Source organism: Psittacula echo, assembly GCF_963264785.1.
Source record: "Psittacula echo genome assembly, chromosome: 2".
Classification (NCBI taxonomy): domain Eukaryota; kingdom Metazoa; phylum Chordata; class Aves; order Psittaciformes; family Psittacidae; genus Psittacula; species Psittacula echo.
Window position 1 is genome coordinate 59,231,604 of NC_137737.1, and position 15,235 is coordinate 59,246,838.

Genomic DNA, 15,235 nt, shown 5'->3' on the forward strand with positions numbered 1-15,235 from the left:
TTAAATGAAAGGGAGAGAATTATTTCTACCATTGCCAGCCAGTGACTGTTACCTAGTAGTCAGTACTAACCACAAACAGTGAAAAGTTTGAGCTATTTTCCTTAGGAACATTATATTTTTTCTTCTTTTTTTTTCTTCTTTTTTTTCATCCTTCTTCCCCCCTCCCCCCTCCAGCACTCAAAAGCTATTGTCAGGCAGCTCTTAACCATAGTGGGGTTTTCCATGATGCCTTATTTTATTTCCCTGCTCCCCATTACTGTTTTTTTAAGGTTGGGTGGCTTACAGTCTGGTTTGTTTTCTGAAGATCATTCACAGAGGCAGACCTCTTACAGTAGATTGTTCTGTCACGTCTGCTCAGTGGCTGCAATGTTCCGCTGCTTCCCAGAAAATACAATCGATGGATTGTCACTGTTTCTATTCTGGGCTTTGGATGCTTCGGTTTGCTGGAGCAGAGTGGCTTTCGCAGGCTGAAGGGTGGGTAGGCTCCGTCTGGGTTGCAGGCTTAGTGCCACCTCCCTTTCCGGCACAATCCCAGTGGGGCAGGCTGCAGGTTTGTCTGTCCCACACCTATTAGAGGGCTGAAAAGGAGGCACTGGACCCTAGGTTGACCATCCAGGCACCATGCATGGGTATGATGTGTGGTTACACATGCACCAGGCATTTGGATAAAGAAAAACCTCATAGGAGTGTGCATGGGGGTCAGTGTTTGCTCATCTATATATATGCATGTATATACATGTGTACTGATTCATAGGTACATATGAATATGCATAAATTCACACTCATTTCTTTCCTACATACATGCCTATGCACACATGCATATCGTATATATTTCTATACATTTTTTTTTCTACGTTTATATATATACATAGAATCAGAATGGTTTGGATTGGAAGGCACCTTGAAGATCATCTAGTTCAAACACCTTCCACTAGACCACGTTGCTCAAAGCCCCATCCAACCTGGCCTTGAACACTGCCAAGGATGGGGCAGCCACAGCTTCTCTGGGCAACCTGTGCCAGTGTCTCACCGCATCGCTTCACAGAGAAGAACTTCTTGATATATACTGTACGCACAACTCACACTGACTACCACATTCACATATCAATCCCCAAGGTAGCTAGGGAAACCAGAAGTGAGAGATGATGGTGTAAAAAGGACTGGTATAAATCCACCCTTTTTTAAAACCTTTTAAATTTAGAGACCAGAATCTTTTGGATTTAGGGCACAGATCTGTGGAAATGTAGGATGCAAGTATTGGGATAAACCAGCATGGGTGTATGCATGACTGGAGAGGGCTGTGCTGACTGACCCCTTGGTGGGAATCAGTCTGTGACGTGGACAGCATTCATGTGTAAAAGCTCCTAAAGCTTTCCTGATCCTTGTTATTAGTGGCAGTAACACACAGCTCCCTGGCTATGGCCAGGATTCTGGGAAGCAGCTATTTCATCAAAGAAAGCTGGGCTGCAAGCTGACTGTATACCCTGAGCATAGCAGGATGATCTTAGTTTATATTTAGGTGAGTCTCTCTCTGCCTGTCTGCTTTTTTAGAATTCAGATTGCAGATAGGACAGGGGAGGGAACAATGACATCTGAGATGCATGCAATGAGATAATGAGACATGAAATTAAACTCAAGAAGGAAATTTGCTTAGGAGGGAAAAAACCACCCAACATTCTGGAGATTATGTTGGCATTGCCTCTCTACTAATATTACATCAATTTCCTTTCCCATATTTCTTTCCACTTCTTTACACTGGCTAGCAGATGATTATTTTATAGGTATACATATATAATATTGTTGGGAAATATATTTTGACATTGCTTTTTTGTTGCTGGTTTTAGTAATACCTGGCCTTTAACCAATACTTTTGCCACTTGGAAACCTTACAACTAAGTCTAAGCAAACAGGTCGGTCCCTGGACTGAGGGAGGAAGGAAGATGGAGGTGGAGGAGCTCAATACTAGTCTAACATCAGAAAGCTCTGTACTTTGAGATCATTCAGAGCTACTGTAGTTTTAGGAGAGATAGGGATGATTCAGACCCAAAGTCCCAGAGCCTATGCAACAAGGTAGGCAGGTCTCATCAGCTGGAGCCTTGTGGATAGAGAGGCAGCAGGAGGAATTCCCATACTCCTGGTCTTGGTACAGAGCTAACCGGTTACCCTACTTTTACCCAGACCAGAGCAGGTACCCACCACACACCTCTGCCTGAAAATCACTGCAGATACACTCTGCCTTTTCCTGCTGCCAAGGAGAACTGCTCTATAGCAGTTTCTAAGTATTTATATCAGTCCTACTCTTCTAACACATCAAAATCCTTCATGAAAGCCTATCCAGATCTATAATTATCACTGTCCCCACTTTGCTTCTGGAACATATAAGTGCAGAGATAGGTCTTTACCCAAGATGACTGCTCCCAAGGTCACCATCAGGGCTTGCACAGCAAAGCTGAAGGACTCTTTCACTTGTGAGTCCACTTCCTATGGAGACGCATTGCCCTTGGCCAGCACATCAAAGACTTGGTGACAATTTGGTAAGCAACCTGCCCCTGGAAAAAGATGGGGTGCAGGACCATGAGAGAAAGCAGCACATCATCATCTGGCTCTGAGTCATGTCACCATCCAACTCACAACCTGTGTAGCTCCACTCTCCACGGGGAACACCTGCTAACAACTTTTTCCATCCTGGCACCTCTGCCCAAACACTAACATCTTTGCAAAAGTTAGGGGAAACTCGATGTTTCTGTTTCTATTAAGAGCCACTGTTCCTTTCCACCCCCATTCCTCCTATAGCTACTCTCAACATTTTTTCACCTTTTCCAAGTTAAGATTTAACTGGTTTACTAGAGGAATAAATACTCTGTCTCTACAGTTCAGCCTTCCAGCAACTTGGGAAAAGTTAGCACTTTGGCCAGAGCCTTCTGCATGCTCTGAGCTGTGCATTTAATTTAAATTTAATAGTTATTGCACGTTACACAAATGGTGATTAAAACCATATTGATTGAGGTTTAGCAGCTATGTGAGAAATGCAGATCTTATTACAGAGTTGCTCCATATCCAGAGTGCGCTTTTAATAACTCGCTGCTCATCAAGGGGCAGATTGGAGAGAGAGGGAAAGGAAAATGCAAGGTTGGGAGGCACGGGCTGGAGGGACAATGGTAAGGTTGTGAATCAGGCAGCTCTCACTTGCTTCCCATCTCTCGTACACACATCCATAGCATAAGATCTCAGCACTGATGTCCTGCTGACCTACCCATCTATAAATCAAAGTAAACCTACATTATGCAAACCTTTTTTGAGTGTAGACATGCAAACAAACCTACAGAGGCCACATCCATACCACGTGCTGGAGAAGCAGATAAACATGTTGGCTGAGATTTCAAAAGATAAATTTCTGTGGTAGGATGAATTGCTGTAAGGGCTTTCTAGGTCAGGACCTGCTGTAGAGCCATGTGAAAACCCCACAAACTCTAAAAAAAAGGGTTATTTGTGATTCTCTCATATATTTCCTCCACCCCCTTTTCAAAAAGCTGCAAAGTTAATTTGGTGGAATAGCAGAAATAAACAAACTCTTGTGTCCTAGTTTGTCTGAGATAGCGACTGAAAAGAGAAAATGAACCAGGAAAACAATAACTGCGCTGAAATCACCCTGCTGAGAGCAGTGCAAACCTTTTCGAACCAACTATTTGCTTTTGCACAGCTCTTTGCTTTGCACAATTTGATCAGTTTGCATGCTTCACACAGAAGTGAAAAGCAGTGCTAGTAAATATTATAGAGACAAGGAATGTATAATTTTTAAGGTGAGACAGATAAAGATATGAAACATGCAGGATTACAAGGGGACATGTAAGGGAAAAAAAAACACCAACCAACCAACCAACAAAACCCCCAAAACCCCCAAAACCCCAACCCTAGACATGCTTGCAGAAAATCTTCATCTTACTATAATGATTTCAAATGACTCAATAAATATGGGCTACCCTTGGGCAAGGTTTACCCAGTGCCACAGGCTTTTCTCCTGTGTTAGGAAAATAAAGTTAATGGTGTTTAAGACCCTCTACAGAAATCACCTCCTTTACATGAAAGACTAAGGAAAAGCGTGTTCAAAATATCACACTGTGCTCCTTCCTCTCAGCAACCCAGATACAAACTCAGAAAGCTGCACATTTTGCTTTAAATGCTGCAAGGCCTGAGGATTCAGTAAGGCTGAAACTCTGAGATATTTCAAATAAATAGAATTTATGAAACTTCATAGGTTTTAATCTCTACGTCCCTCAGACCAATCTGAGCTGTTTACAGGTTTAATTTTGTACATCTCTACATCTCTGTGCCACAGATATCAGATATTGCAGAAAAGTTATTTTTTTGGCAGATGCTTAACAAAGACATGGAAGAGACTAGCAAAAAAAAGAAAAAAAGAATTTTTTTTTAAATCACACTACTACATCTTTTAAGGTGCCACTGAGCAATTTCCAAATTTTAAGGGAAACAGTAATTTTGATTAAGAAAGAAAACATTTTGGGGTTTTGTGTTCTACTTGATGACAGTTTTAGTTGGAAATGAAAGAGAAAAATTGTTCCAGATTGGTCAAAATGTTCTTTTTTGCCCAAACTGAAGTAGTTTCAACCATTACAAAATTCTGGGTATTTTTTTATGTAAGAATGAAAGAACCCTCCAAAATTAATAGCTGCTTCAGATCAAAAGAAAGAAAAGAAATCTAAACAGGGAATTGACTAAAAAAAGGTGAAACTGGTAATTTTCTTGATCCTTTTAGATTTATTTTATTTTTAAAGTCCTTGCAAAATCTGTGTGTATTTGCAAAACATTCTGGTACCACCATATTGCAGTTTTCAAGTCTCCTTGAAAAGTATTTTTACGAGAAATGTCACCCAGCTCTGTGAACAAGAGAGATATACAAAGATAGCCAGACTTTCATTGGCCCAGAAAATTCGTCTGGAAAGCTCTTTCGCTTTCCAGTGCTACTCGGGTTTGGCCCTAAGAATGAGTGGAATATACCACAAAGAAACCCTTTTGCTGTGTTTTAATGCATGCTTGCTCAACATCTTACTATTTCTTCGCTGCTCTGCATCCTGGCCCGCATCTGTCTTGGGGATCATCTCTTCCGGGGATGCTACAGCCCCAGGGACTTGAGACATCTCACATCCCCTCTTCTGATGAAACGTTTCCCTGGATCAAGGCTATAGGATTTATCCTAATGCTGAAATACCCCTTACACTCTCAGGCACTGATTAATTTCTGTTAAGCAAGCTGCTAAACTCATGTCAATCTGAGGCCAGCGTCTCTGAAGCGATGGGCAGGAGGGAGAAAGGTGCTCTTTCTGCTCTTAAAAGCAGCCCCAGCCTGCCTGGGAGTATGCTGTGCTTACAGACTGACATGAAGCGTGATAAATAACGAAGAGAGAAAAAGAGCAGCTCTTCCTTTAGAAACAAGCTATGGCCACATGGCATTTTAATTATGCTTATCTTTGGGGTCCACTCAGAAGCACTGAAGCAAATTGTTAATGGGGCATTGACCCCATTATAAGCTTGGCCATGATTTTTATGTGCAAGGCAGCATGTCTCAGCAACTAGCTCCTGAGAAAATACCTGTGGTAGCTGCATATAACAGCCTCTGCTAGGCAGGGAGGCTTTGGAGAGGGAAGACAGACCTGACAGCATCCTCTAGCTTTTCCTCACAGTGCACACTTATGTGTGTGCTGTGTGTATGACATCAGACCTCTGCACTCCCTGCTATGCAGGGGGGCAAGAGAGTGTGTGAGAAAGCACCATTTATAAAGGGAAAGTGCTATGCCATGGACTTTAGCTGTTGTGAATTTGGAGGGGAATCCCTCAAGGAGGAGAATGTTTCCTCAGATCTCATGCAAAGCAATTGTTGACTGGCATGACCTGAAATCCACAGGTCATGTATTTCATAGAAAGGACCACAGGCTACTGAATTTGGATTCCCTTCAGGTTTGTGGACATGACAGATGGGAAAGATGCAGGACTTTATTTCAAAGATGGCAGTGATTTCTCATGTTTAGGGTCCTGCCGATCTGTTCTCCTCCGTGGTCAGCCCAGAGCCAGGGTTTTGGAGTAGGTCCATAATTTCTTTTAGAATAGGGTCTTAGGCAGAAATGCTGACTTTCAGCAGCCAATGTCTATACTGTGGAAAAGTTACAGAATGGTAGAAATCCAAAGCAGCGAATTTCTACCAAAGCAGTGCTATACAGCAGTGTACAAACCAGACAGGTTTTTATTGGCTTGCTTCCAGGCACGGTCCAGCTCTGGCAGTACTCTACTGGTGAGCACCAAGTATTTGCAATTCACATCAGCTGGGGCACAAAAATGAGCTGCCAGGGCTCTTCACTGCATCCAGATCATGGCTTGCATATGCTTATACTTCAATGGGCCCTCTTCTCTACCACTGCTTTATTTCATCTACCTTAGATGCTCGCCTTCCTCTGGTGAAATGAATAAACTTCTAACAGTGCCTGTGTTCAGCTGTGATTTATAAGAGCTTGAAGAGAATATCTCAACGTTGAATATCTAACTTGTAGATACCTGAAATACATCAGGAGAATCCCACTTTTGATCTTCATTTCTTTGTTTGTCAGTAGGCCCAAAATGCTTTTTCCTAACCGGAATCTTTAGGCTCAAGCAGAGCTCATCTGAGTCAAAATCTGCGTATAGGATGTCAGATTAGATAATTAAACAGACTTAAGGTCCGTAAAACAAGTACTCATCACACTCAGTGGCATGAAATGGTAATAGATCATCTAGGAGCCTATGGCCTTCTTCACTTATCCTCTGTATAGTGTAGGCTGAGCAAGGCAAAGGGCTCTGGTTATCTGGGGTTTGAGTGGAATTTCTCCTCTTTAATTTTTCTCTGGTTCTTCTGTGCCTGTCACAAGGGTATCAGGGCACTTTGGCTGAATATCTTTCTAGTGCAAGAGGGAAATGGGTGACACGTTAAGTAGTTGTGGAAACTTTGGAATAATACAATCCAAACCTCCGGTGACTCTCTGTACTTATCTGAATTGTTTACTAAGACCTTGTGCTTGAGATAGTAATTTGAACTTGTTCAGCCAAAATTTTCAGGGTGGAGCTCCTTCTTCTTCACTATAACCAGCTGAGATAGACATCTCATCTAAGCAGATAAGCTTCATAGAAGCCAGACTGGACTTTTTCAACATTCAAATTTATTAATCCCATTTTAAGAAATGTATCTGTTATTTAAAATAGGTGGCATCTGATGTCACACAGGAGCTTGTACCATTATTACGCTGAAAAGGGAGTTGTCTCTATGCACTTGAAGATAATTTACCAGCTCTATGCAGTTTTTGAGCAGATACCTCAGAGGCATTCACCACTTGCTAAATTGAAAATAAATCACAATAAGCTTGCAAAAGTTCTCATACCATGCCAAAGCATTGATCCATCGCTAGGATGGTGAGTCAGGAACAAATCCCATAAAACTCAAAAGGAAAGATTTCCTACTGACTCTCACAGCTTGCAATAGTGTCTCTTGTCTTCACTAAATTTCAGTTATTTTTGCCTGGGGCCTCCTCAAGGATCACTACTCAAATTTCTCTGTGCCTGAAAGGCTCAGAAAGAAACCACTGAAAGAGAAAGGGGTACAGCAGGAGCTAGATATAGCCTGGCAAGTGTCTGCCCACTGCAGAAACCTTCAAGTATGTGAGCACAGGAGGGAAGTTGCTCTCTAAAAGTATTTTAACTGAGATGCAATGTAGGCCAATAATAATGGTGATGACAATGGAAACATGTAGCACCTGGAAGGAATGAAACCAAGGGAAAAAGTAGGTTGGACTGAGAAAGATGAGAAGGTGTTCGGAGGTTGAAAGCTTATGGTGGCCACCTTCAGTTGTCCTCATGCCTGATCTTGCAGGCTTAGGCATATGTATGTGCAGCAGCGCCCTATGTCATTCTCAAGGAAACAACATGGACCAAATTCTCAATGAGATCTAACATCCTGACAGGTTTCAAAGTAGGCAAAGATCTCCATCCCCCCACCTCTTACTAAAATATAACATGATAGCTTCTTGTAGCCTCGATATGACATGCGTACACTGCACGAGATATCCAGGCAGGCTTTCTTGGAACCAGACAAGCCCTTTAGTAGCTGGATGCCTTTAGTATGTGCCAGGATATCATCTACTCAAAGACCCCCAGAAATAGTCCCCACACTGAGTACTGTACTGCCCTGTGTGGGTGTCTTAGGGACAGCTCTGTACCACCATCGATCTCATGCACTGTTGATATAGCTGTGCTTTCCTGGTGTAAAGAGGAGGTGAAACAGATTGGTGAATGGCATTGAAGACACCTGCTCCTGGTGTCTCTGTACCAGAGGTAAGGGTTTCTTCAGTATGTTGAGATTCAAATCATGTTTGTGCTGGGATATCCTAACCTTGGCCCAGAAAATGGCTTTTCCTAGCAAGAAAATGCCGTGTTGTAGAATGATCCCCACAGGTCTACACTGCACAGGACCTCACACTCCTATCGCCAGCCAGCTATGAGGTTATCTGCCTCTCACGCCAGAAGAGATGTGTGCCCATGAGCTCATAAGCTGGTTCCCTCACACAGTCAGGTAAAATATTTCTTTTGCACATTCAAAATCTCCCTCAAGTGGGCAAACACCTTAGCTTTCTTATTCACAAAGAAGCTTTTTTGCAGACAAAACCCTTCACCCGTACTCATACTCCATCTCTTCTTACAGAAGTCAGGGACCTAGCTAAATTCCTCTCTAACACATGCAAAATATGCTTCATTCTCCAAAGGTATGCTCAAAACCTCTCAACATGTTTACCTCACAAACAAAATCCTTTCTATCCACAAAGTGACTCCTGTTTTTTCATTCCCCAAAGGCCTTCTCACACATATATTCACTATTAACTCATACACATTTCTCCCACATCCAAGCTCACCATGAAATAATCATTTCAGTCACTTCAGCCCAGAATAAATTCTTCAGCAAAGCATCAAAAACTGCTCTGACAATACAACCGAGCAAGGCATTTGATGTTGAAATGGGATTTTTCCCAATGAAAGTCAATCCATCTCCCCCAAGAGATGTTTGCGTCTCTTCCCTCAGACTTCAAGCTTCCTTCCGATTATTGCTCAGCCTGCTTCACACTGCAGTGGAGGCTCGGACATGTACCCTTGCATGTCTGCCGTCACAGTGCGGCATAATCGGTGCTTGGGAGCTGGACAGACACATTGGCAGGATCTCATGTTTACTGGTGCTGAACGAAGCCTGTGTATTTCCCTTGTGGCTGCTCCCATCCCAGGTGAAGAAGAAAAAAAAGGGAAGAAGCTTCTATTTTTTACTGTGCCTGCAGATGCTCAGAAGCCTGGGACTTTTCATGGAGAACAGTTTTCACATGGCTTTAAGACCGCAGTACTCCACAAAAATAAATGATGACTGTTTTTTCCCCAAGCACCTGTACTACTGCATGCTGCTACAATAAGCATATCAAGTGACAGCACGGGAAAATGTGGTTATTAAGGATAACTCTCTATGGTAAACTGTGTCCTTTCCAGGTCCTCACATATGCCAGCTATCTTTTTTGTACCCAGTACTCACTGGACTTTGAGCAGACGTCATCTCAGCTAACTTTAGCTGCTGAAATTGGCACCCAAATACCTCTCTCAACTCTCTTTATCAACAGATCAGCATCTCCGAAGGGTGATTCAATCCATCCTCATATAGGTGTTTAGCACAGCTGCAAGGGATAAAACTCTCTAGAGTTGATTATAGGTGATTTGTTTAAGGTCAGCGGTTATTTTTTTCAGTGGTTAAGGTTAGATACCCAGTCACACTTTCTGTGTCCATAACAATGGAAGATTCATCCTGTTTTCCATCAGCCTTAATGGCTTTCAGGAGAGCAGAATATATTTCTGGCAAAATGTGTCCACCTGCTACAAGACAGCATTCAAATGGGAATGAACTAGAAATATGGAAAATACAATCTTCTTGCTACAAAATCTCTTCAAGACAATCTATTTCCCAAAGTAATGAGGTTCAGGGCCCATTCCAGAGAAACAGTTTCTTAAAGACTTCCTCATGGACTCAGACAAAGTCTTATAGAAAAGCAAACAAACCGAAAAAAACACCAACCCATAACTCTTTTCTATGAGTTGCAAACAATATTCAATTGCACACAATCTACTTTGAAAATTTTTGAGTATTGGATCAAATCCCATGGGAACGTATATGTGAATTAAAACTTTAGTATAAAACTGCATTTACTTAAGGGGATGTATCTCAGATTAAAGCCACTATGAATGACATCCCAATAGAAGACAAATACACCCTGAGACCATGAAGCAGCTAGAGAAAGACAATGGAAAAATCTAAAATTATTCTGGAGTGTAAAATAAGGCTCTTAAACCGTTATCATGACAGCAGACATACCAGAAAAATTGAAACAAGAAGTGTTTTTCTCTACCACAAAAATATTTTAGTCTTGAGACTTTAAAAAATTTAAAAATTCCAAATTCAAACTTGTGCAATAAAGTCTGAGAATAAATATCGATAATTTGAGACATTCCCATCAAAAGGTGCATTTTGATAATTTTTAACACTTTGTTTTGATACAAGGTTATTTTCCTCAGATTTTTTTTTAACTACAGATTGTCGTTGGCCTAAAATCAAGAACCAATTTTATCCTGGAATGTAGAAATCGGATGCTTGGAGAATTTCAAAACTCATTAAAGCTTTTTTTTTTTTTTTTTTTTTTAATGTTGTAGAGTGACCTACAGAGGTATTCTGATCTACACCAGATGGCCTGAGCTCCATCACAACTAGTTTATGTAGCAAGAAGCAGTATACTGCCAGACCCAGCCCTGTGCACAAATAGCTTCACTTTGACAAAAGCATTCTTGATGAAAAACATTTAATTGAAAAATTCCCAAGAAAACTTCTCAGACTTCTCTAGAGAATGTCATTCCCCCTTGCTATGGGACCCAAACTATGCATCTACCAATGCTTTCCCTGGTCCAATTTTGTATATAGTAGATAATGGAATATTCTTTGCAAAGATGAAGAGATGTTAAAATGGGATATTGAATTGATTTATTTGTTTTTAAGGAACCCAAAATATATTTTTTGGCAATTTAAAACATGATAAAAGTCCATAATTGCAAATTGGGCTGGAGCAAAAATGTAAGAATTTGCATGAATACGTGTGCAGAGTAAGTTTAAAATAAAAATGCAGATATTAATTGGTTTCAAATCCTTCTTGGATGGAAATGTATTTGATGATCCTGATATTGTGTTGACTACAAAGAGGAGAGTCTATTTTTTGAGCAGTACCAGTTTGGGATTTTTTAAATTATTATTTTTAATTATAACTCATGTTTCTACTGGACTTAGCTGCCCTTCATACCACAATGTCACACTATCCCAGATGAATATTACCACAATGTCATGGTATCCTGGCTGAAGCCATCTGTGCCCTGGAAGAGAAGTTATTGCAATTTCCCCCTCCTCCTTTTACAGTGCAGGAATGTTAAGTACAGAGAGCTGGATCCCACCACGTACCACTTGCTCAAGGTCACGGTGGAAGTTCTCAGACTATGGCACTAACTCTGTTGGCATTACTTGAAAAATTAGCCCAAAACCAAATCCCTTGTAATTTGAGTTCTTCTTGATATAGTTACAAATGATTGCTTTTTTTTCTCTAGCATTTGAACTGAAAGATTTGCAAGGTCTTTATGATTCAAGGCAGAAAATCCTCCACTTTCAGTGCTTCCTTTGGTAGAAATCCCCAGCTGAAGGAGTCACTCCCATGTGAAAGAAGCAAATGGCTTCAGCAGCCCATGATTTACAAGCCACCCATGAGACTCGCTGTGGTGTACTCAGGCAGCACACTGAACGGACAGGGTAACTTACTCCCTTTCTCACATAGTTCCTATGTTTTCCTGAGGAGGAAATCACTTTCTGACCTAACAAGAGAGAGTCCCAGAGACACTCATCCCTCACCTCAGCTCTGAGGAGCTGGTGCCATGGATGGCAGTGGAGTTCTGTCCATTTTCCTATTTGGCATTATCTAGTCTTGTTTCACATCCTATGGCTCACCATAAACACAGACAATAGCCAGGACTCCCCTATTGATTACTCAGTTTCTTTTAAGAAACAGGAAAGAATCTGAAGAATCTGGTTGCTTTAATCAACAAAATAATGCTGATCTACACCCAGCCATTGTCTGGTTCAAATCCCCATAAGAAAAACAAACTAGGAGATGCTGCAAAGCTCCTCTTTTTTTCCCCAAGGTCAATGCCTTTTCCCAATTTCCAAAGCACAATGCCTTGCAAAGATATCCAGCTACATCTTGCAGTGTTCATCCATCATGGGGTATTTACTGTGCTAACAATATGGGAAAGCTCTCCCTAAAGATTCTTGTGGGGATTTCTAACATTCCTTGTGTATGTGTGTTGTGCAGGAAGATCAAAGGGGAACTAGTCATTGTCAGATCTTTATTTGCTTACTGCATTTTTGTAAGTAAAGAGGTCACTCTTGAATAGTCCATTTCATGGTCATTTTCATAGGACTATAAAATTTCTTTCTTCTTATCATTTCCTGAAGCAAATGTTTTTCAAAGTAAAGGTCACTCTCAGATATCTACTGAAGAGTAAATTTCCATGGAAAAAAGCATTTGAAAGCGAAAGATCTCCAGCACCATTTCAGTGGAATTACCTACTTCACAGTTTTAAAACCTTGAGTGTTTCCTAGACATTGGTAGTTCCCTGTCAATGGGGTTGTTCACTGAAAGGGCAATTTGATGCCAGTTAGGCAGCTCAGGATTAGAGTATGCTCAAATTCTCCCAAATTCTCTCAAAACCTGTTTCTGAAATGGCCCTGAAAACAGCCTTTTCCTTACATATTTGAGGAAGACCAGCAAATCCTGCTGAGATCAGCAACAACTCTTTCCAGCAGAGACTTCTCTAAAGGAGAAGGAGAAGGCTATGCCCTTTGAAGGAATCCTTGGTGCAGAACCTGAAAGCAGCAGTTCAGTCAGGAAAGCTGGATTTTTTTCCAAGTTTCTCTCTGCCTTCCAAGATACACACACATAAGCACACAGTTCCTTTGCCATTCAGTTGAGCTTTTCTGGAAAACCTCAGGAGGTGTCACTGGCTTACTTTAAGGAAGTTTCGGACTGGTGATATCTACCAAAATGATGCATTCCAGGCAGAGAGAAAGTAATTCAACCCATGCTCCAAGCCTGCTCCAAGCCCACTCCAAGCTTACAATCTAGCCTTGGCCATTGGTTAGTCAGTGGTCAGCCTCAAATATAGTCAAATCTTCCTGGCATCTACCTGCACTGTTGCCAGCAGAGGAGCAATAAGCTTCCCACTGAGGTCAGTGAAGCTTGCATGCAATAAAATGTGCTACTTTGGGGATAAGATGGAATGAATAGGTCTGAACACCCTCAGATAAAATAAGATTCACTTTGAGTGTCTCTATTTAGCTGATCCCCCAATACTTTGCTCCAACTCTTACTTCACCTGTAGCAACTGCCTTTGCTGCTTACATTCTGCTCAAAACCAAGAGCTGCTTTTGGAGAATGTCACCTCACAGCACTGAATACACCACTGCCAAAACCACCACCAACCCAAGCCCCACCAGCCTGCTTCCTCCCATGCCAGGTTAAAAGATACATACTTTGATAGAAGCTGGGTTAAATTCAGCTTCTTTGGGGGGTTCTGGTTCTGCTGGTTTAGGTGCTGGTTTGGGTTCTTCCTTCTTAGGTTCTGCCTTCTTAGGTTCGGGCTTCTTTGGAGCCATGTTGGTTTGCTGGTGAGCTGTTTTGGAAAGGGAGAGAAGGAGACAGACAGACAGAGACAGGAAAGAGATGGCTGCTGCAGGATAAATCTCCAGTGCACACAGGTCTTTATCCCTGTCCAGTCTCTTGAAGTCATACATTATGTCACTCTCAGACCTGTCACATGCCAGTGATTACAATAGGGCCACAGCTATAAAAGGACAAGACATTTACTCGGCTATTTTAGAGCTATGAGATATGGTATTGTTATAAATTGACACTTAAATGGAAAGAAAGTTTGGGGGTTTTAGGGCTGAGGCTGGCACTGGGTCAAAAATTTCTGGTTGTGTGTGCATGCGTGTACATGTACGAGGCAGGAGGTTGGGTTATGGCTCAGGTCCCATTGATGGGTTTTGTCGTCCCCACGGCTGTGCCAACAATTACCTTCCTACTTCACTTGCAAAGCATCTCACTTTCAGTCAGGACTGCACCCCTGGCCTTTGTTGTTCTGCAGTTCATTAAATGGCAGGCACAGATCTATATTTAGACATGAGGGATAGACCTAAGTGGGAGATTGACCACCAACATGTCATCTAACGCAGGAAAGAGTTCACGACTCAGATCACACATTGGTGTTCTCCTGGGAATGTACAAAGAATCAGTAGTGCTTATAGTATAATGCATCTAACAAGGAGGGAAACATACACACCCACACATGCATGCACATATGGTCTGGGATAGTACTGTGTGTCTTCAAGTACATCCTCATGGTTGAGATTTTCCAGACCATTTTAGGGCTGAATGCCAAATTCCTATTAAAATAACTAAGATAAGGATATCCCTTTGAAGCTTGTATAATCCCACCACTACTTTGATTTAAATAACTCCACTTCAAAGCAAATTGAACTTAACAATTTTCAGATCTGCATTTGCTTATGTCCATTTTCTAAATCAGGAGATCACACTTCCACATTGCCTAGATTTTTTATCCTTTTTTTCACCACAGAATTTTTTGGGTTGGAAGAGACCTTAAAACTCATCCAGTTCCAACCCCCTGTCAATACCTGAAGGTTGTTGTATAAAGATAACCACTCCAGGTCAGGAAGTCCATGAGGAAAAAATTTCTGGAATGTGTTTTGAGAATGTATATTTCTTTTCATATAACATCAGTTATATGAAAAGAATATAACTTTTTCAGACTGGTTTGAGTTGGAAGGGACCTTAAAGGCCATTCAATTTCAACCCCCCTGCCACAGGCAGGGACACCTTCCACTAGACCAGGTTGCTCCAAGCTCTGTTCAACCTGAACACTTCCACGGATGGGGCAGCCACAGCTTCTCTGGGCAACCTGTGCCAGGGCCTCACCACCCTGACAGTAAAACAATTTCTTCCTAACATCCCTTCTCTACTACCAGCTTTGACCAGAACTGAGTTTCCTCAATGTGGGCCAAG

At 41.6% G+C, this 15,235-nt stretch overlaps 1 protein-coding gene across 2 annotated transcripts in view; it reads right to left on the reverse strand.

Moving 5' to 3' along the window:
- The window catches only part of MYL3 (myosin light chain 3), a gene marked incomplete at both ends in the record, with an annotated part of 32,490 nt that extends 18,684 nt beyond the window's left edge, over nt 1-13,806 (reverse strand). For both annotated transcript variants that reach the window (XM_080639530.1, XM_080639529.1), the window contains one exon: nt 13,684-13,806. In XM_080639530.1, coding sequence (XP_080495656.1) covers nt 13,684-13,806 — 123 coding nt within the window. The remainder of the gene's footprint in view (nt 1-13,683) is intronic.
- Between the last annotated feature and the right edge of the window lie 1,429 nt (nt 13,807-15,235).